Raw genomic sequence first — 26797 nt, forward strand, 5'->3', positions numbered from 1 at the left:
TGTCACATCCATACTGGAGGGCAGTGAAGTCTACACCCACAATATAACATGTTTCTGCAGCCCCTTCTCATGGCAGGGGGTTGTGGCAGGTGGGGACACTCCCTATGAATCAGGCCCTTTTCTTTAAATCATCTGCTCTTCACAATGTCCCAAGTGGCAGGTGATCTATCCCATTTCCAGGTAAGGTTCAGAGAGGTTGTGCAAGCTGCTGAATGGCACACAGCGTGTGTGGAGAGGCTCCTCTTGAGTCCAGACCCACTGGTTGCCCAGTCTCTTCTTCCTGCCACCACACACCTTTCCTGTGAGAGGCTCCTCGCTCTGGGCTCATAGCCGAGAGCTGCACAAATTGCAGCACGTGGACCACAGAATTGGTGGGAAATGTGAAGTCAGATCGATTCAGGAACATCTGGGTCACTCACTGAGGTCTGTCTTGTCCATTCACAGAAAAGGGCCTGTGTCCCAGTGCCCATGGGTCATGCATCAGGAACTGAGTCCCAGAGTGATACGGGGCTCTGTCCCAGGTATTTCTGAGCAAAGAGCACCAGGTTGAGAAGGTGTTTTGCAAACCTGGCAGAGTTGACAGAACATCAGCAATGAGGTGGGTAGACCAGATGTTCCTGGGGGTGGGGGCAGGGTGGAAGAGAAGGAGTGATCTGTGGGGACACCAGGAAGTTTCATGGCAGGTGCTAATGGTGATGCACCATTGCTACCTAGCTGGAATTTTGTCCAAAGTCAATTGCATTATGGGAAAAGCACTTAAGCAAATCCCTCCTCCAAAGCTGGTTGTTACTTGCTTCAGAAACCATGCTCCTGGGCCCCCAGGGACGCCTTCTGCCCTGGCTACCTGACCAGGACTCACATCTGTGAGTAGACTAGGACGGCCTCCTAATCTACTGTGAATTTAAAGCCCCTTTTCTCGCATTGCATTTTCCTCAGAGTGACAGCTGTGGCTTAAAACCACTCGCTTTCTGGACTGAAAATGTTCTTCGAGATGTGTGGCCACTGAAATTCACACACTCTACGGAGTTGGACAGTATTACGGTCACTTCTTTAAGGAATCCTTTGAATTTTTAAGTTGTAGGCATTGACCCAATAGTTGGTCATGAGATTAATTTAGTGGGTCAGGCTCAGCACTAATAAAGTAAGGTGGAAGGTATTCGAATCAGAAGGCATCCCATGTAGTATGAGCCAGTTTGTTTCATGAGCCTTCTAGTTCAGTATGTGTGTGTGTCCAGGTGTGGCAGAGGCAGCTGACTCCCTCCTATTGCATAGCTGTGTCCCTAGGGAGGGGCTGCCCTGCCAGGAATGACCATCCCCAGCCACTGGACTCTAGGTGGGCCCCAGGGTGACTGGCTCTTGCTCATGGAATGTGGTTGAAAATGACATTTTACTTCTGAGTCAAGGTGGCTGGGTCCCTGAATCCCCATGTGGAGGAGAGCCACCCACAAACCAGGAAACCTCACGTTGCAGTTACGTGAGAGATGAATGTTTCTTGTGTTAAGCTGCTGATGTCTCGCAACCCGCGAATTCTAGCACCTAGCATTATTCTGTGCAGTAAAATGTATTTCTTAATGTGGGTATGGTCAAAAAAGGTTGAGAAAAGCACCTGGTCTATTCTAACCCCCTTATTTTTCAGATGGAGAAACTGAGAGTCAGAGAGGGTGAGGGGCTCCCCAAAGTCTTCTGAAGAGCTGGAACCAATGCCTAAGCAGGAGCGCAAAGGCTGTGAGGCCTGGGTAGGTTTTGTGCACCGAAATGGGGCAGAGATGACCGCTGGGCTGCGAACTCATGATATAGCGCTCCTCCAACCTCCGCACGCACCTCAGGGATGGATCTGGCATCTGCACTCTGCAACAGGGGACCTCCACCCACAGCTGGGGACAGGAAGGGTGAACTCTTGGCCCTGCTGAACTAGCTCTCACCTGGCCCTGCTGAGGCCCTGTGGTTAGCATCTCTGCAGCACACCTACAGACTTTCTCTGAAAGTCGGAGTTTCTCTGAACGCTCTGAGGCACAGGATTCTGAGAAGCCGGCAGCAGCCCAGCTCTGCCACCATCAGAGCCCTCGGTGAGTCACGCACACAGGAACACACGCCTGGGAACCACCCCTCTGTATTTTGCCACACAGTGAGTTTGGGCCCTGGTGCTGATGCTGACGGGCGGCGGGGGCCATTGGTAATGGCAACACACAGAGGCTGCAGCAATCATGCTGGCCTTGGTCCCACCAAGGGCAGAACCCCCACCCCCAGGTGCTCCAGGCTGTGGTCAGCTGCAGGGGGTGGGGGGCGGTTGAGAGGGCAGGGCCACAGGCAGCTGCCTGCACACGTTGAACAAGTGAGTGCAAGGCTGTGTCTCTCTCCCCCATCTCCTCCCCCTTGGGTTATGGTGTGAGCTAATAATGCAAGTGGTAGCGGGCATTTAACAGACTTGATTCTACTTGATTCCACCCCTGTGATGGGGCGAAGCCTGGCATTTCCCTCCCTCCCTTCACCCATTTTACAGATGAAGAAATGGAGGCTTGCAGGGCTTCCTTGCCATGCGCAAAGCCCCTCTTACTGGCTGTGAGTGGGCTGGAACCTGGTACCTTGGAGGCAGTGAGGACTCAGGCCTCTATCTGGTCTCCACCTCTCCCTTCATTTCCGAGTCTGAGACTTGGGAGTGTTCCCCCTGCCGGCTGCTTTCCCAGCTACAGCGAGAAAGAGGTCAGGCCCTGGAGCCTTCTGGGGCCCCCCAGCTGGGCATACTTTCTGGCTAGAACTGAATGATGGGACAGCATCCTGGTACTCAGTGAGGGGCCAGCCAATTACAGCAGGTACCTGTGGGGAAGTGCAGCTTGCCAGGCTGCCTGTACTGAGCAGGAAGTGGAGGAGCCCCTCCCTTGACCACAAAGGAAGCCTGGCCCACTCACCCTGGGTGGGCCCTGCTCACCAGTCTCCCCTCTGACCTCTGGAGCCTCCCCGGCTAGAAGGGGGACTTCCTCTGGGCTGCCTTGGAGCGTAAACCTTTTCAGCACTCCTTCCACCCTTTCCCGGCACATGGAGGGGCCTTTGTGTGTCCCCAGCCCCCGTGCAGCCTCATACCTTGAGGGTGCTCAGCTGAGGCTGCTTCTCTGGGTCAACATGTCACCTGTCCATGTTTCCAGGGCCATTCACCTTTTTGTGAAAACTACCCCCGCTCAGGAACAAGATGTGCCTTGCAGAGCATAGACGCTTCTGGTGACATGTCCTTCCTTCAAGGCCTGAGAGTGCTGGCTGTCAGAGGCGAGTGACCAGGTGAAGCCGAAGCTGTCCACAGCCCCCCTGATGGCAGAACTGCCGTTAGCAACGCTTACCTGTAGGAGCCGGTGACTGGGTGGGTCTGGGAACCAGAACTCGCTTGTAGGGGGCTGGCCGGATGGGGCCGGTGACAGGGCTCCTCTGCTGACCAGAGAAGCCAGGAAGGACACCTCTCAGCACGGCCTTTATCTGCGAGGATGCGGCACCCACCTGGTGGCCTGCAGCCCCCTCCCACTCACCCACCCTGGGGCTGAGGTGCACCCTGGGAGGAAGGTGTGTCGGTGTGAGTTCCAGTCCTGAGAGAAGATGCCAGCCTGGTGGCTCACGTGGGAGGTGGGAGGAGGAGAGAGTAGCGGTGGGGTGGGGAAGGCAGGCAGCACAGGAGGGCGGCGGGCAGCTGGACCCAATGCCGCAGAGAGGCCACGCACACTCGCCTCCCTCGGCCTTTGGCTGAGAGCTGCCCCTGGAGGAGTGAGTCCCTGGAACTGTCCACAGGCAGTGGAGCAGCTTCTGGGACCTGGGGACAGCTCTCTGGTAGAGAGGTTCAGGGAGGGCAGGAGGACGGTCCGGCAGCACTGAGGGGGCCTTCAGAAGGCACACAGCTGAGGTGCAGGGTCTCTGCTCCCGGTGGCCAGGGGCTGTGTCAGAGTGTGCGGTCACTGCTCAGGGAAAGCAGGGGTCACTGTCACCGGCATGAGCCATCTGAGAAGCGTGCAAGCTCTACCTTTTGGTGGCAGAACCTGTAGTCAATCAAGTCCCTTGGTGGGGGGTGGGGGGTAGGCTGTGACCCACCGGGGGGCGAGCTCCTGTTGGCTGAGCCTCGGGCAGAGGCCTGTGAGGGATGCACCCGAGCAGATTCTAAGAAGCCACCAGCTTCACATTCTACCTAAACTATAAAGATCCCCCTGCCTTTCCTAGTTTGTCACTTATGACTTGGAGTGCATGCTCCCCCACTCCCTGTGGCTTCTTTACCAAAACCCATGGTGGCTGGGGGTCAGCGAGGCCACCAGGGCAAACTCGAGGCTGAGGGGACAGTGTGGAGAGGTGGCAAGATGTAGGGGCCACCCTCTAAACGGCCTCTTGGACCAGCCGGCTGAGCAGAGCTGCTGTGGGCTGGGCCCCGGGGGTTCATGGGGTCGGAGGAGCAGGTAGCTAGGGCTCCATGTTGAAGGGAGGGTGGGGACACAGGCCTCCAGGGGCTCTTTCAGAACTCAGCATCCTCTGTGATTCCATCCTGCATTTCACTGCATGTCGCCCTGTTTAATCCTCAGCGCACCCTATGAAGTGAGTGACTACTATTAGCCCACGCGTGCAGATTAAAATAAAACTGTGGCCCCAGGGGTTAAGCAACCTGCCCACACCGTAGAGGAAGGGAGTGCAGAGTCAGGTGTGAGCCTGAGTCAGGCCTGGGCCCCCGCTGCCCCGTGCAGAGGTGTGGATGACGCCCATCTGGCTGTGCACTGCACTGCATGTCACCACTGGGTGAGGCCAGGCCAGCATCTGGTGCCCCCCCCCCCCCCGCCCCCCGTTCCCCGCCTGGGACAAATCAAGCTATATTCTCAATTTCACATTAGTCTTTTATTATAATCGTACTGAATGGGATCACTTTGCCAAGAAGGTAAGTCATTTCTTAAATCAATATGAGTTATAGCATTAAGATGAATGAGAAAAAAGCGACAGATATAAATGGCAAGACTGAGAGTATTCCATAAATCAAATGAACTGTGCCATTGTGAGAAAAATTATGACAACTTTTACATCCCGTTTATAGGAACTCTGTATTTCTTTTTAACACTATAAAAGGAGAGCTTTTAAGGAAGCCTTGCCTGCTAGTTGCTGCCCTCAGTTCATCCCGGCTGCCTCCCCTGCCCCGCCGCCTCACAGGGCCCTGCTCCGGACACAGGGGCCGAGGCAGGGGTACACCTGCGGGGGAGCAGGGACGGTGTGGCCGCATGGTGGGCTCCACAGGACAGCCACTCTGAGTGGGGGGAGTAAGTCCTCCATCCACTCTTGTTCTGTAATGGCCCCTGCTTCTTAAAGAAACAGTAAAATAGAAATAAAAAGAATACATTTGGGCCAACTCTGGCAAGTTATCATTAGGAGACACCAGAACTGTCACAGAGTTTTATAATTGTCTGTCATCTTGTCCTTGTTAATAGCGAGCAATCAAACCCCTGAAGGAACAATGACAAGATTCAACTGAGTCATATGTAGGGCAGTCAAAACATAGGAGGTCTTGGTTCATTGTTAGTCACATTCATCCCAAAGTGACAGTTTTTTGTTTTTGTTTTTTTAAAATCAGATTTCAGTTAGCAGTCAACATTAGCAGGAAGTCATCCTTGGAAGAATTATCCATATAATTGTTTCAGGTGTTATATGACCCCTTGGCATACAAACAAGGTAAGGCAAAGTCATACGGATTTTCCTTCTCTAATTTGTAACTCTCATATGTAACATACACATATAATTTAACTCAAATTTCCAAACTGACCTCAGAGAAATGCATGAACACAGGGACATGTATAAAAAAAGGAGAATGAAAATTAATCTAAGCTTTATGTTTATAAAATTTTACTGCTAATAATCAAAACACAAGAGGTTCCAATGATTACCACATTTGTTACAGAAAAACAAAAAGGTTTCATATATTCAGCATTTAAAAAGTGTGCATTAAACATAAGTACCTGATAAAGTAATAAAAAGGAACATAAATTCTTTAATAGCACTGTAACTAATGAAAATGCAAAGAATGCTCAATCGTGAAAAATACAAAAACATGTCACTTAAAAAAGGTAAGACAATAATTCAATTCTCATACCCCATAAACCTATGGGGCTTGAGGGCGGCTATGTCTGTGCCCACCCCCTTGTGGGCGTCTCCCCTCTGAGGGGCGAGCAGTATGTTGCGGGCCACAGAAGCAACACCTCTGAGTGACCCACTGGCTGCTGGCGGCACCAGCTTGGAAGCACAGAATGGAGGCCCCACTGCCAGTGCTGGCAGGGTGGGAGGGTCCAGTGACCTTTAAGTAGGGAACTAGCCTGGAGCGTGTTGGTAGGTGGGTGTCTGGTGGCTGCCATGGGGCCAGGGACAGACACTGTTGCCATGACTAGCTCTCAGGGCAAAGACACGCTGAAAGCAAGCGGACCACCGTGGCTCTGCCGCCAGGAGACGGCCAGTTCCACGGCCCCGGATTTCCAGTCTCTGTCCTGGAGCCGGGGCGAGGACAGATCCCCACTTCCAGAACTGAAGACACCAACCCCTTCCCAAGCCGGGTCCTTGGAGAGAAAGTAATGACAACGGCACAGCTGCAAGGCCACTCACCAGTGGGACCTTGGGAGCTTAAGAAGTATCATCAGGGGGACATATACTTGGCAGCAGCCTACTCAGGGTGCTGAGCCGACCAGTCAGTCAGGAGCCGGAGCTACTGTGCACATCTCAACAAAAGCAGTTACCGTTCACCTCACAGGCTGATGTGTTGCTAGAGTTTAGGAACAAATTGTAGACCTAGCCAGAAGCTGTTCTGGAGTCATCACCATTTTCTTGGAGGAGTGGGAGGTCCCCTCAGTATCATATTTGTCCATAGAGAATTCATGGTTAGCGGGGGCAGGGATATAATGGTGTCTATTCTTTCACAGGTAGAGCTATTTGCCTGTTGCCATGAAATCTCCCACTGCCCAGGGGCCTCGCCATCTTCCAAGGAGAAGCCTAATGTGACCTTGTTTTCTGGCATGAAAGATTCTGAGAGGTGAACATGATTGTTTAAGGAGGAGCAGTGATAACCGGAGTGGTCCGGCCTGAGGTTTGGAAATGTACTCTTTAACACAGGAAAAAATCTAAACCCCACCGCACCTAAATGAGTCCTACGTTGAGGCGCTGCTTGAGGACCACTGGAACTTTCTAGGAGGTCAGTAATGGTTTTTTCCCAGCCCCTGGACCCACCAGTCCTTTCTGTTGCATGTGGCTTAGCCGTAGGAGGTCCCAAGGGAGAAATGAAATTGACCGACATATAGATTTCCAGAGAGAAAGTGTTCTTCATGTCTGTCAGTTTTCCTGTGCCTGACACTCTGAGGGAGGAAAGACTGGAAACCAGCTCTTCTTCCTCCCTCTTGAGATAACTGATGGCGTGGCCACACCTCCTTAGCTGGGGAGAGGAGGGCAGAGGGAAAGTCATCCTAACTGTAGTTGGGTCTGTTCTGACGGTGTGATCCTGGGTACCCAATGCAGCTCTCCCCCAGACAGGGTGGGGCAGGGGGCAGAAGCCTGTCTGCACTTGGGTGACCATCCATCTGCGTGCTCGGTGGCCGTTTGCTTTTGTCTAAAGGGTTCCGGTGGGCTGTTCCGGTGCCACATGCATGCTGGGAAAGAAGGGCTGGTTTCAGGGGGATCTCCACGGGAGGAGCCTCAGCTGGGCCCCAAGGCTGCGGGGGGTGGACGGCCTGGGCACGGTGGTCAGATGTCCAGGGGGCTCACAATGGTGAAGCCAGAGTCCTTGCTGCTGCTGTCGTCGTCGGGGCTGGAGCTGGGGTTGCTGGAGGAAGCCGAGGCCGGGCCCATCAGGGGGTCGGAGAACACCAGCGGGGGGCGGGCCACAGCCTCACCTTTCCCAGAGGAGCTTCTAAGGGTGCGAAGAGGCTGGGCCTGGCCCGGGAAGGATGCCCTGGCACCGCCTCCCTCATCTTCTTTGGAAACCAGGATGAAGTCGTCTGCGCTCCCTCTGTCTGTGTGCTCCGGCGTTTCCAAAGGGGCCTGTGAAGTAGTCAGAGTACAGGGGCTGAGAGAAGACAGCAGGAAAATGAGAGCACGGAGCGGAGGCCCGAGAGCGGGGAGCGCGCCGTGAAAAACTGGGTTACCTCACCCTATACTCTTCTGTGGAAAGACTGGAAGGACGCATGTTGGGCCTGCTTCCAGGCCCAGGTGCTTCCCAGTGGCGCAGGGCCAGCCTCTTGGAAGCTGAATGCTGGTTTCCCAGGGGAACAAAGTAAACCTCCTGCTTGGTAAGTTGTTGGGAGAGGCCAGCTCAAGAGCCAACCAGCAGGCTGCAGGCAGAATCCCTATCAGTTTCTGGTGGCACCCTACCATGCAAATCACTCATCCTCCTTGGGCTTTAATCCTCTCATCTGTGAAACGGGGGCAGGACAGCATCTTGGTCCTGGTGTGAGGCCACCATGCAGAGATGACATGTAAATCACACAGGACTGGCTCCCTAATGTGGACCTCAGATTTGGGGCAAGTTTACTACCTGCCTTGAAGACAGCTGGAGAAGGGCCCATGTACTTCATCTCATCTAGGTCTCTTGGCTAGCTCATCCTGGGTGTGCACTTGGGGGAGCCCTGGGACAGTGCTGGTTAACTGGCAGGTTCTCCAAAGGTGGAAACCAGGAATGGTTATTGCAAAGTATATGCCCAAAAGCATACAGATGGACTGCTTACAATTATTTCCCTTCTGTCTAAGCAATTATAACTAGCGTTTTGTTTTTTAACTACAGATGACATTCATGAATATCAGCAAAGTTTCTGAGTGAAGACCAGAGGAGCTCCTGCCTCCCCTGGGATGGAAGTACAGCCAGAGTCTAAGCAAAGATGTTGCAATGCTGGCCTGGCAGGAAGGGCACCTGCTGCAGTGCTGATGTCAGCTTCTGTGGTGCCCACACCTGCTCTCCCACCTGCCTGCCTGCTGTCCCCACAGTGTGGGTGGGGCCTGAGGCAGCAGTCTGAAGTCTAATGAAATGCACAGAACCCTGTGGCTGGAGGGGCTCCTCTTGGGTCCTCTGGCCTCAAGACTGGTATGGCCAAGGCTACCTGTGAGCTGTGGGCAGGGCCTAGACAGTGAGCTGGCAACACTTCTAGGGGAGATCTGGGCCTGACTGATATGTCCCTCTCTGAAGCTCATGTTCTCCTTGGTGACATGGTGGGGGTGGGGGGGTGCGGCGTGGCGAAATAATGGCTCAGGTGGCTCCCCCCGACCATTTGTCTACCTTTAAGATTGAACTGGATGACAGAAACAGAATTTGCCTTTAAGATTTCAGTGCTGAAACGACAGGACTTGAGGTTCTTGATCCAACACATTCTTACAAATCTGAAGAGATCACACACACCACGTGGCACTCTGGGGGGAGTGGACGTGGTCACAAATGGCATGAGGGCAGTTTGGTAGAGAAATACCCCTTTTTCATCCCCACTACTGTCCCTCTGTAAGGTGCACCTGGTTGGGGCTGTGTCGCCTTTGGGGAGGCTGGGAGGGACATCCGAGGGGGGCTTGTCCTCCCACAGATACGCACGTGGCGTGCACGTAGGCTGTACGGGACCTCAGCTTGATCTCCTATCTCCAAAGTGGGGACACTGCTCACATGGCTGTTGTCCTCACTGTAAAGTGTGAAAACCTGTGCTGGTAACAGGGAAGTTCTTACAAATATGGAAACCGGGAACGAGAACTGCAAAGTATAATGAAGTTTTAAATTTAGCAAATTCATTAGTGTATTTGAAAGGTCTTTTTTTTGGTAGTATTTTTACACCTTCAACTAAAAGAATCATGCTAAATTTTTAAATAAAGTTGCCAATTAAAAGTGGACACGGGAGAGGTAAGATGGCGGAGGAGTGAGGAGAGGTTGCGGTTTTAGGCTCCGGAGACCCGTCTGCAGTTTGGTCTAATTGCAGACAGAACATCTCAGTGAGCAGCTGGACATTGGCGGGAGTTGAGCCAAGGCACTGCTGGATTAGAGAAAATCCATCTGGGAACAACCTGTTTAGTGAGGATAGCGGAGAAAAAGGGGACGAAACGGGATTCCTGACTGGGGCGGCTGCCCGAGCTGTGGCGGGAAGCACACAAAGGATTTTTGGCGACCACAGGCTACCCCAGAGAGGAGTCAGGCGGAGAGCGGATCTCTGCCCGCTGGCAGAGACGGGACTCGACCAAGTGGCATTGGCGCTGAAGGACAGGAGACAGCGTGCTGCCGGGCAAGTGAGAACATAATTCTCCTTTATATTTTTCTCTAGTGGATGGTGGAGACGGGAGGAAAGTTTGGAAGTGGTAGGCCGTTCTGGAGGAGCCCAGGCGCAGGGGTGCGCTAATCCACTCCTCAACCCTACCATTGGGTCGCGGGGGCGCACATAGGGAAGTGCTCTCATTCACTGGCCCAGGTGCGCGGGGCCGTGAGTCCAGGCGTCCCTCGGACACTCCCCAACGGACATAAGATCAGTACCCCAACGGGCACAGGGAGGGCCCACTGAACACGCAGAGGACTGTGCACAGACACCCCTAGACAGCTCCCGTGGGCGCAGGGCCCTAGGCCGGAAAGCAGACCACTAGCGCAGGCTCTGTTTGTGCCCACCCAGACGGGTGAGGGAACGGGGCGGCTGCAGCACGGGAACAGCGAGAGGCGGCGACCCACGGACGCTCGATTCCACTGAGCGCAAGTGTCCCTGGCCCTGCCCTAAGAGGCGAGAGACCAACTCCCGGAGCTCGGCTCAGCGGGACTGAGGGCACGGGGCAGTGCGCGAGCGCGAAAACACCTCAGCCCGGGGTCAGTGGGAGCTCTCGGGCCGCCTGTGCGGGCAGGGTCACCTCGGCGCAAACGGGGAACCGCCGCGGCCCAGCGAAGGCGGGAGCCAATCCCGGGGAAAGCGCTCGGGCCGCCCGCGCGGGCAGGGACACCTCGGCGCGAACGGGGAACCGCCGCGGCCCAGCGAAGGCGGGAGCCAATCCCGGGGAAAGCGCTCGGGCCGCCCGCGCGGGCAGGGACACCTCGGCGCGAACGGGGAACCGCCGCGGCCCAGCGAAGGCGGGAGCCAATCCCGGGGAAAGCGCTCGGGCCGCCCGCGCGGGCAGGGACACCTCGGCGCGAACGGGGAACCGCCGCGGCCCAGCGAAGGCGGGAGCCAATCCCGGGGAAAGCGCTCGGGCCGCCCGCGCGGGCAGGGACACCTCGGCGCGAACGGGGAACCGCCGCGGCCCAGCGAAGGCGGGAGCCAATCCCGAGGAAAGCGCTCGGGCCGCCCGCGCGGGCAGGGTCACCTCGGCGCGAACGGGGAACCACCGCGGCCCAGCGAAGGCGGGAGCCAATCCCGAGGAAAGCGCTCGGGCCGCCCGCGCGGACAGAGACACCTTGGCACGAACGGGGAACCACCGCGGCCCGGCAGCAGTGGGCTCCAACCGCGGGGCAAACTCTCGGGCCGTCCGAGCGCGCAGGGGCTTGCGCGCAAGGGCACCTCAACTGGCTACAGCGGGCAGCAAGGTAGCGCGCCGTGCCGGCAACCGCGGGCGCGCACCATAGCGGCAACCGGGTGCGCACACCAGTCCGGCAAAAGAACAAGAACCTCTGACCTCCCACACTAGACCAGCTGCGGACCCAGAAAAAGAAGGCAACACACCAAGGCTAAAACGGAGTAAAAACATCGTTTTTTTTTTTTTTTTTCTTTCCAAATTTTTTCTCCCTTGTTCTTTCTTTCTTCTTAATAATTTCTTTTCTTTCCTTCTTTCTTTATTCTTTTCCTGGGGTTTTTTTGGGGGGGGTTTTGGGGGGTATATATATATATATATTTTTTTTTTGGTTCAATTTTTTTTTTCTCTCTCTTTTTTCTTTCTTTCTTCTGTATTCTTTCTTTTCTATCTTTCTTTGTTCCTTTCTTGCTTACCTTTTGGGGTTTTTTTGGGGGGGGGTTGTGGTAAATTTTTTATTTTCTTCTCTTTCTCTCTTTCTTCTTTTCTTTCTTCTATTTTCTTGGGGATTTTTTGGGGGGGTGTTTTTCCTCCACCTCTTCCAATAATAACAAACTTTATCTCTAACGTGTTGCATATAACCTCTCCTTCTCATCCTTTCTCTTTAATAGTGGTTTATTCGTTTGTGTGTCTAGCTTAGCCCCCCTATTACTTTAAATAATACAATATAATTACTATATAAACCCAAATACAATACAATCCCACTTTCTTACTATACTAAGTATTTTTCTATCCTTTTCTTCTATTTTTCTTAACATACAATGTAAATATTACTAACTGGCTAGCACAGTCTCAACTATTATTAATCTATCAACCCCTCTATCAAAAATTATATTTTTCCTCCCCAAAAACAACTTGTATCTATTCTTCTTATAGTATAAAAGCTCAAATCTCTTTACATTTATATTAATACGGGCTAGTTGGCTAACGATAGCAGGATAGAGTGGGGGATACTTTCTGAGGGTGTGGGTCTCCTGCCTGGGCTGTGTGTTTATGTCTTTAACAGCATATCCACAAAAGAACTCAAGACAAAGCAGATAGAGTGACTCTCAACCAAGTAGCCAGAAGGAAGATCCTATCAAAGAACATCTGAAATATAACCGAACAGCATAAACAAACGACATAAAGGGTAACTCAAGACCATCAGGCTCAGGATATCAAAGAGACTGCACCACTGAAACTCCCAGACCTTCGATAAAGAATATTACACCACAAAGGAGGGAAGTCAAAGCAGACTACCCCCCCAATAAATAAATAAATAAATAAATAAATAAATAAATAAATAAATAAATAAATAAAAACAAAAAGAATCCAACATGGTAAGACGCAAAAATAACCCCTCAATGAAAAGAAAAGAGGAATCCTCAGAAAGAGAGATAGACGAAATAGACATAGCCCAAATGTCAGACATGGAATTCAAAACAATGGTGGTAAAGAAGCTCAATATACTCGACATCCTTAAAATCAACTATGACAACCTTCAAGGAAGTTACCAGCAGCTCCAAGAAAATTACAGGGAACTTGCAGAGAACTACACCAGCATAAAAAAAGACATAGAAATCGTTAACAAGAACCAGGAAGAACTTAAGAATACAATCTCTGAACTGAAAAACACAGTAGAATCAGTCAAAAGCAGACTAAACGAAGCAGAAGATCGGATTAGTGAGTTAGAAGATAATGTAGAGAAAAACTCCCAGACAATACAGCAAAATGAAAAACGATTGAAAAAATATGAACAAGATGTAAGGGAATTACAGGATAGCATTAGGAAAAATAATTTAAGGATCATCGGAATACGAGAGGAAGAAGAAAAGGAACATGGAATTGAAAATCTGATAGGAGAAATAGTGACAGAAAATTTTCCGAACCTGATGAGAGGAAAAGCTATGCAAGTCCAAGAAGCACTGAGAGTTCCAATCAAGAGGAACCCCCAAAAACCCACTCCAAGGCACATCATAGTTAAAATGGCAACATTCCAAGACAAAGAGAGAATCCTAAAAGCAGCAAGAGAAAAGCAGCAAATAACATACAAGGGAGCTCCGATAAGGCTATCAACTGATTTCTCAACAGAAACATTACAAGCCAGAAGGGAATGGTCAAAAATATTTCAAGCAATGAAAAACAAAGGCCTACAACCAAGAATACTCTACCCAGCAAGGCTCTCATTCAAAATAGAAGGTGAAATAAGGAGTTTCTCAGACAAAGGAAGACTGAAAGAATACATCTCCACCAAACCAGCATTGCAAGAGATGCTAAAGGGACTGTTCTAAGAAAAAAGAAGGAAAAAACAAGAGAGGAGAGGAACAGAGGTACAAAGGGAAATGAATAAATACACGTCAATAATAACCTTAAATGTAAATGGATTAAATGCTCCAATTAAAAGACATAGGGTAACGGAATGGATCAGAAAACAGGACCCACATATTTGCTGTCTACAAGAAACACACCTCAAAACAAAAGATTTACACAGACTGAAAGTAAAGGGATATAAAAAAATATTCCAAGCAAACGGACCGGAAAAAAAAGCCGGGGTAGCAGTTCTCATATCAGACAAAATGGATTTTAAAGCAAGGACAATAAAAAGAGACAAAGAAGGACATTTCATAATACTTAAAGGAACAATCCATCAAGAAGATATGACTTTGATAAACATATATGCACCCAACATAGGAGCACCCAAATACATAAAGCAAATACTAGAAGACCACAAAAAGGATATCAACAACAACACACTCATAGTAGGGGACTTCAACACTCCATTATCAACAATAGACAGATCATCAAAGCAAAGAAACACCAAGGATATACAGGCATTGAACAACACACTAAACCACATGGATCTAACTGATATATATAGAACTTTTCACCCCAAAGAAGCAAAATATACATTCTTTTCAAGTGCACATGGGACATTTTCAAAGATAGACCACATGATAGGTCACAAAACAAGCCTCAACAAATTCAAGAAAATTGAAATCATATCAAGCATCTTTTCAGATCACAATGCCTTGAAACTAGAAATCAACCTCAGAGGAAAAAATCAAAGACACCCAAACTCATGGAGATTGAATAACATGCTATTAAATAATGAATGGGTTAACAATGACATCAAAGAAGCAATCAAGAAATTTCTAGAAACTAATGATAATGAGCACACAACAACCCAAAACCTGTGGGACACAGCAAAAGCAGTCCTGAGAGGGAAGTTTATAGCAATACAGGCATATCTGAAAAGGCTAGAAGAATCTCAAATAAAAAACCTAACCACAATGCTACAAGAACTAGAACAACAACAACAAACAAAGCCTAGGGCAAGAAGAAGGAATGAAATCATCAAGATCAGAGCAGAACTAAATGACATAGAGACTAAACAAACAATCCAAAAGATCAACGAAACTAGGAGCTGGTTCTTCGAAAAAATCAACAAAATCGACAAGCCTCTAGCCAGTCTAATCAAGAAAAAAAGAGAGAAGACACAAATAAACAAAATCAGAAATGAAAGAGGAGAAATCACGACTGATACCTCAGAAATACAAATGATAGTTAGAAATTACTTCAGACAACTGTATGACAAGAAATTTGACAATCTAGAAGAAATGGACAAATTTCTAGAAACATACAACCTTCCAAAACTGAATAAAGAAGAAGTGGAAAGTCTCAACAGACCAATAACAAAGAAGGAAATTGAAACAGTAATCCAAAATCTCCCGGCACACAAAAGCCCTGGACCGGATGGCTTCACAGGCGAATTCTACAAAACATTCAGGGAAGAACTAACTCCTATCCTCCTCAAACTGTTCCAAAAAATCCAAGAAGAAGGGAAAATCCCAAACTCTTTCTATGAAGCCAGTATTATCCTAATCCCCAAACCAGGTCAAGACACAACAAAGAAAGAAAACTACAGGCCAATATCACTGATGAACATCGATGCTAAAATCCTCAATAAAATATTGGCAAACAGGATCCAGCAACACATCAAAAAGATCATACATCATGATCAAGTGGGCTTCATTCCAGGGACGCAAGGATGGTTTAATATTCGCAAATCAATAAATATAATACACCACCTAAACAGAATGAAAGACAAAAATCACATGATCATATCAATAGATGCAGAAAAAGCATTTGATAAAGTTCAACACCCATTTATGATGAAAACACTCAGCAAAATGGGAATAAAGGGAGCATATCTTAACATAATTAAGGCTATATATGAGAAGCCTGAGGCCAACATCATACTCAATGGACAAAAACTGAAAGCATTCCCCCTGAACTCAGGAACGAGACAAGGTTGTCCACTCTCTCCACTCCTTTTCAACATAGTGTTGGAAGTCCTAGCCACAGCAATCAGACAAGAAAAAGAAATAAAAGGAATCCAAATTGGGAAAGAGGAAGTGAAACTTTCATTATATGCAGATGATATGATAGTATACCTAGAAAATCCTATAAACTCCACTAAAAGACTACTTAATATAATAAGTGAATTTGGCAAAATCGCAGGGTACTAAATAAATATACAGAAATCCAAGGCATTTCTGTACACCAACAATAAAATAGCAGAGACAGAGACAAAAAAGAAAATACCATTTACTATAGCAACAAGAAAAATAAAGTACCTAGGAGTAAACTTAACCAAAGAGATAAAAGACCTGTACTCTGAAAATTATATAACATTGAAGAAAGAAATTAAGGAAGAAACAAATAAATGGAAGCAAATACCATGTTCTTGGATGGGAAGAATCAACATCATCAAAATGGCCATACTACCCAAAGCAATTTACAAATTCAATGCAATCCCTATTAAAATACCAATGACATATTTCACAGACCTAGAACAAATACTCCATAAATTCATATGGAACCAAAAAAGACCCCGAATAGCAAAAGCAATCTTGAGACAGAAGAACACAGCAGGAGGAATCACAACACCAGATATCAAACAATACTACAAAGCCACTGTAATCAAAACAGTATGGTACTGGCATAAGAACAGACATATAGATCAGTGGAACAGAATAGAGAGTCCAGAAATAAACCCAGGCCTCTATGGTCAACTAATCTTTGATAAAGGAGGAAGGAACATAAAATGGAGTGAGAAGAGCCTCTTTAACAAATGGTGCTGGGAGAACTGGATAGGGACCTGCAAAAAAATGAAACTAGACCACCAACTTACACCACACACGAGAATAAACTCAAGATGGATCAAAGACTTAAATGTAAGCCGTGACACCATAAAAGTCCTAGAGGAAAACATAGGCAAGAAAATATCAGATATCTCACGTAACAATCTCTTCACGGATACATCTCCTAAAGCAAGAGAAATAAAGGAAAAAATAAATAAATGGGATTACATCAAACTGAAGAGTTTCTGCTCAGCAAAAGAAAACATCAGCAAAATGAAAAGGAAACCAACCATATGGGAAAACATATTTGCCAATGACATCACAGACAGGGGACTGATTTCCAAAATATATAAAGAGCTGATACGACTCAACATCAAGAAAACAAACAACCCAATTAAAAAATGGGCAAGGGACCTGAACAAACACTTCTCCGAAGAGGACATACAGAAGGTCCATAGACACATGAAAAAATGCTCAACATCATTAGCCATCAGGGAGATGCAAATAAAAACCACAATGAGATACCACCTTACACCAGTCAGAATGGCCATCATCAACAAATCAACAAGCAACAAGTGCTGGCGAGGATGTGGAGAAACGGGAACCCTACTGCACTGTTGGTGGGAATGCAGACTGGTGCAGCCACTATGGAGAACAGTATGGAATTACCTCAAAAGATTAAAAATGTAACTGCCTTTTGAACCAGCGACTCCACTACTAGGATTATACCCGAAGAATCTTGAAACACCAATTCAAAAGAACTTATGCACTCCTATGTTCATAGCAGCACTGTTTACAATAGCTAAGTGCTGGAAACAACCTAAGTGCCCATCTGTAGATGAGTGGATCAAAAAACTGTGGTACATTTACACAATGGAATACTATGTAGCAGAAAGAAAGAAGGAACTCCTACCATTTGCAACAACATGGATGGAACTAGAGAGAATTATGCTTAGTGAAATAAGCCAGGCAAAGAAAGAAAAATACCATATGATATCACCTAATACAGGAAACTAAAGAACAACACAAACAAAGGAACTAAATAGAACAAAGAGCAGAATAGAAGTCAATAGGGGGGAGGGGAGAGGGAGAGAAGGGGGATAAGTAAGGGAAGGGTTTAATTAAAGAGCCTGTATAAAAGACTCATGGACATAGACAACGGGGAGGGATATGATTGCGGGAGAGGGGGTGGGCTGGGTGGGGGAGAGAAATTGGGGGAAAAGGGGATAACTGTAATTGAAAAACCAAAAAAAAAAAAAAAAAAAAAAAAAAAATAAAAGTGGACACGGCTCAACAATATTTGAGTAAATGATTATTAAAAAATTAAACATCTGTGCAGGGAGGGAGAATTAGGAGGAGCTAATCAAGTTACATCTGCAATTTTAATGTATTCATGTGGCTAAAAATGCGACTCACAAGTGCTCCAAGGAAACTTCGATGAACTTGACCACACAGGGTTTGCGCTTCTTGAAGAGTACTCTTAAAACTAAAAACACCTGTTTTTAGTGATTCTAAAAAATCATTTTGTTTTTTTAAAAATCATAAATAAAATAACTTACAAACATCTGGATGCTAATTTTTGAGAAAGTGACTTAGATGATGAGATTTTGCTAATGTTCATTTTTTAAGATGAGACTCTGTGAACCATTCAAAAGGGATATTTTTGGGGATTCTCAGTCCTATCAGATAACTCGCAGTGGGGCAGCGTGGGGGGCAGGACGTGTCCTGCATTGTGACAGGGTCTGCACACAACGTCTGGTGGGCTGTGTGCCTCTTTGGCCTTCATTTTCTCTCGGGTGAAACAAGCAGGCAGGACTCAGCGCATGAGAAACTTCTTAGATCTTTTCTAACTGGACAATTCCGTGATTTTATGTTAGAATAAATTATACACAAGGCTGATACCTGACAGCAGGGTCAGCACATACAACCTGTGGGCCAAATCCAGCCTGTGTGGCTCTCAAGCTGCGAATGGCTTATACATTTTTAAAGAGTTGTTAAAAAAAAAAACAGCAAACAAATAAATAAACAAACCAACACACCAAATATTAAAAGAAATAGGTGACAGAGACCATTCGTGGCCTGCAAATCCTAAAATACTTATTTTCTGGCCCTTTACATGAAAAGTTTATAGATCTCGCTGCTTTGGAGGATGGGCATTAATGAGAAGTCCTTCCCAACTGAGGCAAAAGCGGTTCTAGCCAAGTGAACTACACCCACGACAGCACCAAGAAGGCACAGGCAGTGCTTCCCGTGCAAAAGGGGCTAGGAGGCATCAGCTGAAGCCAAGTGACCAGTAATCGAGGCAGAGATCTGGCTTCCTCACACCACACAACGGGATTGGCAGAAGGTCCCTGAGTAAAGGTGTGTAGGTTGTGTGCTGCACAAAACCAGGAGACACTTGTCTAATTACTATCATAGCGAATGGCCCCGCCCTAGGGCACTGGAGTACAGAATCTGCACAGTGATATGCAGCAACCCTGGCTCAGGCCACTTGCGGTATTTTATGGTTGAACTTCACACCTGGTATTCCTTCAGTAAGATTTTTGTTATTTATAACTTTGAAGAATTCATGTAGCTGCTCCCCTGTGAATGTGACACAGCTCATCAGAGCTCCTGTACCTGCTTGGGGGCCCCAGGCATCTGGTCCCTCTGGCCTTGGCCTTGGCCCTGACCACTGGAGCAGTAGTGGTCGTCCGAGATGGTGATCTGCTCATTCTCCTCAGCTTCCAGCTGGCTCTGGTTGAAACGCAGGGAACCTTTTAGAATGTCTTTGATCTATTTTCAAAGAAGAAAATAAATGAAAAAGATAAATGAGTTCATTTTTAAATGCTAGCTAAATCTCTAATATATTTAAACTAGACTTATCATTGACAATTTTTTATAGTACAGATAATTAATGTTTTACCATAAGAAAGAAATAGCAGAGAAAAATCTAATTCTATCAAAGCCATTGACTTGTTAATGATCAAGGACAATTTAAGAGTCTCAGAGGCCAGGTTCTCACAGGGTCAGACATGGGTATCACATCCTTGGCAGTTAACGTAAGGCAGGAAGCACCATCTGCCTGTGCAGCCAACCCCTTGAATGGCCCTAGGCTCCAAAGTGTTCCACCCGAGCTGAGTGGTAATAACACAGGCAGACATTATAGAGCAGCACACAGTTTTCATTGACATTTCTGGCCTGTGTGGCCATTTAAGGGTCATAAGGGTCACTGAAATGCAGCCCTTGAGGGTCAGAGGCCTGTCGTAGGTAGTGTTTATGACTGGTGCTCCAAGGACGTTGGTGTTTATGGATATGATTGAATATGACGCTGGACCTCACGGCACCAGCTTTGGGTGAGAAAGAGAAAGGGTTTGGTAAGAGGAAGGGGCAGGGGTGGGAAATGGAAAACCAGTTTGGGCTGTAGGTTAGTCATACATGATCACCAGAAACAGCAAGGGGTACAAGGAGGCAGAGATTCAGGAGGGGTTCTGTCTGAGGGGCTGAAGGGATGTAGCTCTACTGCCATGGGAGTCCATGCCCTGGGGTGCCCTCCGCAACAGGCACTCTCAGGGGAGCCAGTGGGACACCACGTCAGATAAATGGACATACCTGTTTTAATCCTGCCAGGGAAACCAGAATTTGATCTTCTTTTTCCAAATTTTCTTGTAATATCACATCTTGAATGTTTACTGAAAACAGAAGAATGATATCTTATAACTAAAGCTCTGAGTATAACTTATCTGCTGCCACACCTAACTTCAGACAACCTTGGGAATTTTTCTGCCAAATTTCACAGTAACTATTCCCACCAAGGATGCCCTGCCAAACTGCAGGAGAAGGGCGTGCTGGGCTTGGTATGCGCGGCCTTCCCACCAACATCACACAGATGCGTGCTTGTGATGACAGATATGTCTCCGCTTCCACAGAGAGACCAGGCAGCTCTTTGCTGACCTACCATGTGGTGAACAGCCTGGGGCACTCAGCCAGCCTCCCAGGGGAAGGGTTTCAGCCTGGGCCTCCTCCATGGCCTCGTCGTTCAATGATGTTAATTCACCTCACTCTCTAGAGACCAGTTCCTCCCAGGTGACTGACATTAATCAAGACCCTGCCTTGTAGGATTTAAACAGTGAAGCATATTTTCAATTCAACATAATGGTGAAAATGAAAGGACAAACTTGTGGCACTACAGGTTGCCATCAGGCAGTAACGCCTACAGAGTCCGCAGGGTGCGGCCCAGGGTCTTCACAGGAGCTGTTTCTCAACCTGAGAAGTCCTTTTGTCCAGACCCAGTCTGAGGGGTCCGCCCAGCCAGCTCTGCCCATCAGGCTCAGCATCACACCAAGTTGCCCTCGAGAAGTTAAACATGCCGTGGTCTTCAGTCTTCCCCTACCTGCCTGTGGATGCACACAGCCCTACCAGTGACAGCTTCCTGACGCAGGATTCTCAGGATAGCTCAGAGGGAGGAGCAAAAGCCCTGTCCCCTGGGGCTTTGCAGAAGGTGTGCAAGAGGAGCCACTTTGAGAATCACTTCAATGAACAGGCTCACCCTCCATTAACATCTGCTTTCTTATTTTTTGTGGCCTTAAAAAATGCCCCATTTGTAAGGCCTTACAGCCACATTCTTAGCCACCCACTCATGAAGTTGTCCCATTCTCTCCTCTGGCCTCCTTAGTTCCATGTGTGCCCCCAACAGCCACCAGAGCTATGTACCCCTTCTTGCTTGCTTTGTGCAGCCAGTGGGAGAGACAGAGCCAGTGCACTGTTCCCTGGGCCTGGAGGTCCTGTCCCCAAATCCCTGCAGGCCGGCTCCTCCTCTTTGTTCAATTTGCTGCCCCAGTGCTGCCTTCTCAGAGCAGTCTTCCTGCCCACCCAGACTAAAGTAGCCCGGGGCACCCTCCAGTCTCTACTGAATCGTCTCTTTTACTATACTGATAATAAGTCACCATCTGACATTATCATGTGCATTTGCTGGTTTATTTATTGTCCATCTTCCGCAGTAGGACATAAGCTTCCAGCCTTTAGGACCGTGCCTGGCGCATTTCAAGTACACAATGAGTATTTACTGACTAACTGAATGAATGGTCAAACATGGAAAAACACTCCTGGAACTTGCATTTCAAAACACTGTTATTCTAAATATTTCCAAACAGCATTTCCAGGAAGGGGCAAGGCAAGGACTGATACCATCAACTGAGTCCAGCTCGAAAATTTATTAGAATCTTCACTAAGAATAAGTTTGAAAAGTCCTCTTACAGACTGAGCAGAAAAACAGCAGCTTTTATTTATTCAGAAAATGTGACTGTCGTTTCTGACAAATAGAAAGGCCTGCTTCAAAACAAGAAAGCAAGATGAATGGGAAGGGAATAATAGATATAATTAGAGAGCGAGTGTTTTTGGTTTCCGTAAAAGCCTGTAACAATTTGTTCTCTCTCAATAAAAGAACACACAGAATCCACTCAACAACACGTTAATGACAACCAACTGCAGAACATTCACAAGGAGCCGCTCTGCAGGCCTTTCAGAGGACTGAGAAAGGTTACTCCCGTTTCTGTGCCTGCTGTGGTTTAAAGCAGAGCTCTGGGGGCCTGAGGGCAGCCTGGAGCCACGGGGCACCCAGCAGCTGGGTAGTTTGGTAAAGCAGTGGGTGCTCTCCCTTGAGCTGAAGGTGGGATAGATTTCCCAGTGACTGCTGTGTCAGCAGGGCCAGACCCTGGAAGGAAGCTCAACCAACGGATGCAGGTATACTAGGACGTCTGTAGGGACCATGGGGGCCTTCCTGGGTCCAAGGAACTACGGGGAGGGGGAGGCCTCTGGAGGCTAAACCAGCAGATCAGAGGGCCAGGAAAAGAGGAAATCTGAAAAAAATAAATGTGACGACTCTTGCCTGTCACTTCGATAGTCTGCTGTGGAAGCCAAAGCATTGGGCTAAATTGCCTAGCTCCTGCCCCCACTGTAATGGTGGGGCCCATAGCAATAAGGACCAAAGGCATTTAGGGTCACAGGCTACAGTGGTGAAGGCAGAAGGCAGGAGTGTACAGTATTCCCTCACTTACCGCGGGTATTATGTTCTAGACCCCCCGCGATAGGTGAAAATCCGCGAAGTAGGAACCTTACATTTATTTTAGTATTTATATATATATTAAGGCTTTATAAACCCTTCCCACACACTTATAAACCGTTCCTAGTCCCTTATTAACATTTCCCACTCCCTTATTAACCTTTTCCACACTTTCATAAACACTAGTTATGCTCTTAAACATATTCTACACTCTTAAACCTACGTAACTTTAACAACATATGTATACAGTACCGCAAAATCCCACGATATAGCGAAAAACCCGCGATAAATAATTAAGTATAATATTTTTAATAATCCTGTGATACAGTGAGGCTGCGATAAGTGAACCGTGACACAGAGAGGGACTACTGTACTGAGAAGATGGAACAAGGCTTCCGTTTCATTACAGGCCTAAGTGGGAATAATGCTCCCTGTTCTAAAGGCCACTCTCCTCAGGTGTTCTCTTGATAAGAGAAGAGCAGCCAACAAGCCTAGATCCTCATGACTACACTGTCTCTTGGGTCTATAGAGGTGGCAGAGCCTCACCCCTTCCTCACCAACATGTCCCAAATTTTATTAGGGCAGCACTGTGCGCACCTTCCCTTTCTGCCATGGTTGGTCATGTGACACAGTGCCGGCCAATGAGGTGTAAGAGAAGTCCCTGTATGAAGCTACCAGAAAGGTCCTCTTGGGGGACTGACTCAGGTTGCACCGTTTGGGCCTGTACTCTCCCCACTTTTGCTGACTAAAGTGCTGGCAGGAGCTCCACAAGTCACCTTGCAAACATGCAGATGAGGCTCACCTTCAGGACTGTGGGCAGAAAGCCAGGAGCCTGCCACACTGGGCCCACCTTGGAGCTGTGATACCTGCTCAGAATTCCTACCCCTGGGCTTCTTCTAGTTAAGAAAAAATAACCTACTGATTAGTTTATTTACTGTTTTTTTTTTTTACATTTCTGTTATTAGCAGCTATTTTAGTTTCAAGGTACCACAAACTGGATAGTTTAAAAATAAGAAAAAATTATTCATAAATGTATCTGTGGAGCTGTAAGTCCAAAGTCAAGGTGTTGGCCTTTTCCAGCTTGTGGAAGTTGTCCACAGTCCTTGGTTTCCTTGGCTTTGTCTCCATCATCACATGGGATTCTCCCTCTGTGTCTGTGCCCAAATTTCCCTCTTTATAGAAGGACATCTGTCATTGGATTAGGGCCTACCCAAATCCAGCATGACCTCATCTCAACTTGATTACATCTATAAAGACTCTACTTCCAAATAAGGCCAAATTCACAGGCTCCAGGTGGACATAAATTTGGCAGCAACACTACTGGACACAGTACAGCAGCCACACCACCTGTGACACAGGATGAAAATCATCCTGAAGGGGGACCAAGGCAGCCCCACCAATCCTCTCCTGCATACAGACTGTGATTCAGGTTCCAGGCTGGCTCTGGCCTGTGTGCCACATGGCCGGCCAAGAGCATACCCGGGGTGGGCTGGTGGAGGTTCGGAGGGGGAGCGGGGTGCAGAGAGCCCAGAGCCTTGGCATCATCAGCACTGTACCCTCAGCCAAAAATCCTTAGACCTTATTTTTTGGATGGGGTCAAAGACCACTTTTTAGAATCTTATGAAAACCAGGACCGTCTCCCCTGAAAACCCATGTACACATAAAATGTTCATTTAATTTTAAGGAAAAGCCTCTGCTATAAGCAACTAAGCTGACTAGCCTTACTGTAAGAAATCCAGAGTATAGAAATCCAAAGTAAAACAAAACGGCGTCTTCAGGGGCTACTAAATGTTTTGAATACAAGAATTTTCATTTTACTCAGTGCTGTCTATGCAAATCCTTTGCCTAACCAGTTCCACTATATGGTGATTTAAGGTAGCATTTATGAACAGGCTGTTAATATACGACCTCTCAGTAACAAATCTGCTTTAAGTAAGTTGCATTTGCATGTAAAAATAGAACATAATGATGCCATTTCATGCTTTAAAATATTAAAGGCAGAAATGTGAAATGTTTAAATTTCCAACATAACGCACATTTTTCTTTATAGAAATAAGCAGAATAAATTACGATATAAAGGCTCTTTCTTTTTGTTTCTGTGTAGCAGGAACATCACGTTCTTTATAATCTCCTTCTATTTAAGTATTATATATCATAAATGTTGGAGCATTGAGACTAAAGGGGAAAATCTCACATAACTAACCACTTCTGTGGAAACTACACAAAAATATCATAAACATAATCCCATGGTGACCCCACTATTTTAATGAAACGTCATTGCCACAAAATAGATCGCTAACTCTAAAGGGTAATGGGAATGGCACACAAACTACCATTTCAATTTCTTAAAAGCCTTATTTCCTCAAAACTAGAATAAACGTGTTTTTATTTAAGTGGCTGGTACAGAAGGTTAACGTAGGCCTATATTCATTAGGAGGGGTACTGGAAAGGTGACAAACAGAACCAACACCTATCTCTAGTGCAGGTGGAACTGGGCAAGTCACTTTACCTCCTTGTGGTGCCTGATGGGCAATAACAGAACCTCCCTCCTAGAACTAATGTGAAGAATACATGCATGAGCACCATGCCTTGCCCACTGCAGAAGCTCAGGACCCAGCAGCTTTCATTTCCACATGGCCACATTCCCTCATCTGAGCATCCCAACAACCATTCTAGAGTAGGACAATCATCTTCGTACAGAAAAAGGAAGCCAGGCCCAGAAATGCCACACCTGTTATTCGCAGTCTCATGACTGGAAGTGGCAGAGCTAGGATGAAATTCCTTCCTGACCACCTGCATCTGGTGCCTCTCTCCACAGTGATGTGTACGGCAGTGACGGAGGGGCCAGAGGTCTGAAGAGGCACAGCATCTCGACTGCTTTGAGATGCTAGTGCCCTTTATTTGATGGCCAGACAGAAACAGGAAGTCACCTACATGCAAAACAGAATGCCCAGTCACTTTGACCAGACCTGCAGGGGCTCTGGCACTAGCATCAGACGTGGGCTTTGATGGCCTTGTGCTGTGATCTGTGTGGCAGTAAGATGGGAACAGCACCTACCTCACAGGGCTGTTTTGGAAGACTAGATGAGATAATCAAAGAGATCCACTTCTAACATACTACCTCACTATCACTATTATTCTTAGTGCTTTTTTCCCTTCTCCAATACCTTAAAAACCAGATAGATGGATTCTGCTCTCTCATCCCTGGGAGAGATTTAGTTATCCTGACCTCTGACAACCTCATATAAGGACTGTCCCAGACTCTAAAGAAGAAGAAGAAATATGTAGGTTGTTACAAAACAGAGGGGTCACATGTAGGGTTGACCCTGGGTCACATGAATGATCAGAGTGGGAATGGTTGAAGAGGTAGCCATTAATCAGGGGGAGGGGGCAGACCTGTCATTTGTCACTATTCACTTTGGCTGGATCACTGGGATTTCTGGTCCCAGAGTGTGTCTGCAGTTGTCCAGAGCTTGGGAGAAGGCAGGCTTATGAGAAGACGGTAGACATCAAACTCATCCCTTTAACACAGAGTGCCTCTGTGTGTCTGCGCAAATGCCATTCCCCTTCTAGATGGCCCTCCCCTTCTCCTTATAACATCACATCCCTTCTGGTCTTAAAACTGCATTCAAGCATCAGCTTCCTATTAACAGTTTTCCCTCTGAGAGCATCTACTGTTGGACTCTCTCCAACACCCCTGTTGGACTCTCATCTTTTACTCTTGGAACTGTAGTGCATAGATGAGGCTCAAAGACTAAGTTTCCTGAAACTGCACAGTTCTATGTGGCAAAACGGGTCCCGAGGTCATTTGGATTCAAATGTGGTGCTCTGCTCATTATATCTCTTTTACTTGAGAGCCCCACCTGTCCCTGTCAATGTTTCTGAGATCACTGGTGTTCTGGGAGGACCTTGGTTTGCCTCATGTGAAGCTATGTGTCACTTCTGGTATTTCTGATGAGGTATATTCTCTTCTGCTCTCTCTCCCTTTTTTAAAGTTTTACTCACCTTTTTCAAGTATATTGAATTCAATTTTAGATTATCACTCTTCCACTTCACCCTACCTGCTATCTACTTCTCCCAGAACCTATTCTTATATCAGAGAGCAGGTGCTTGGTTAAGTATTGGCTGAATGACCAATGTGAGAGGC

At 47.4% G+C, this 26797-nt stretch overlaps 1 protein-coding gene and 2 long non-coding RNA genes across 7 annotated transcripts in view; 2 read left to right on the forward strand and 1 right to left on the reverse strand.

Moving 5' to 3' along the window:
- The first annotated feature begins 312 nt into the window (after positions 1 to 312).
- LOC150005150 (uncharacterized) lies at positions 313 to 5674 on the forward strand. Of its 2 annotated transcripts, none has more exons than XR_016512423.1 (4): positions 313 to 598; positions 1637 to 2066; positions 3141 to 3349; positions 5576 to 5674. It is a non-coding gene; the product is annotated as an uncharacterized LOC150005150 (long non-coding RNA). The 2 variants fall into 2 exon arrangements; XR_016512424.1 differs by having other exon boundaries at positions 3178 to 3349.
- Positions 5675 to 6663: 989 nt separating this feature from the next.
- On the forward strand, positions 6664 to 9112 carry LOC150005151 (uncharacterized). The gene is made up of 3 exons (XR_016512422.1): positions 6664 to 7177; positions 7966 to 8267; positions 8759 to 9112. It is a non-coding gene; the product is annotated as an uncharacterized LOC150005151 (long non-coding RNA).
- The window catches only part of TBC1D5 (TBC1 domain family member 5), a 463871-nt gene continuing 444261 nt past the window's right edge, over positions 7188 to 26797 (reverse strand). For all 4 annotated transcript variants that reach the window (XM_090284379.1, XM_090284381.1, XM_090284378.1 and 1 more), the window contains 3 exons: positions 20202 to 20281; positions 19230 to 19385; positions 7188 to 8019 (listed from right to left, as the gene is read on the reverse strand). In XM_090284379.1, the coding sequence (XP_090140505.1) occupies positions 7723 to 8019; positions 19230 to 19385; positions 20202 to 20281 (533 nt within the window). In that variant the 3' untranslated portion in view covers positions 7188 to 7722. The remainder of the gene's footprint in view (positions 8020 to 19229; positions 19386 to 20201; positions 20282 to 26797) is intronic.

Source organism: Furipterus horrens, unplaced genomic scaffold (genome assembly GCF_987537825.1).
Source record: "Furipterus horrens unplaced genomic scaffold, mFurHor1.1.pri manual_scaffold_7, whole genome shotgun sequence".
Classification (NCBI taxonomy): domain Eukaryota; kingdom Metazoa; phylum Chordata; class Mammalia; order Chiroptera; family Furipteridae; genus Furipterus; species Furipterus horrens.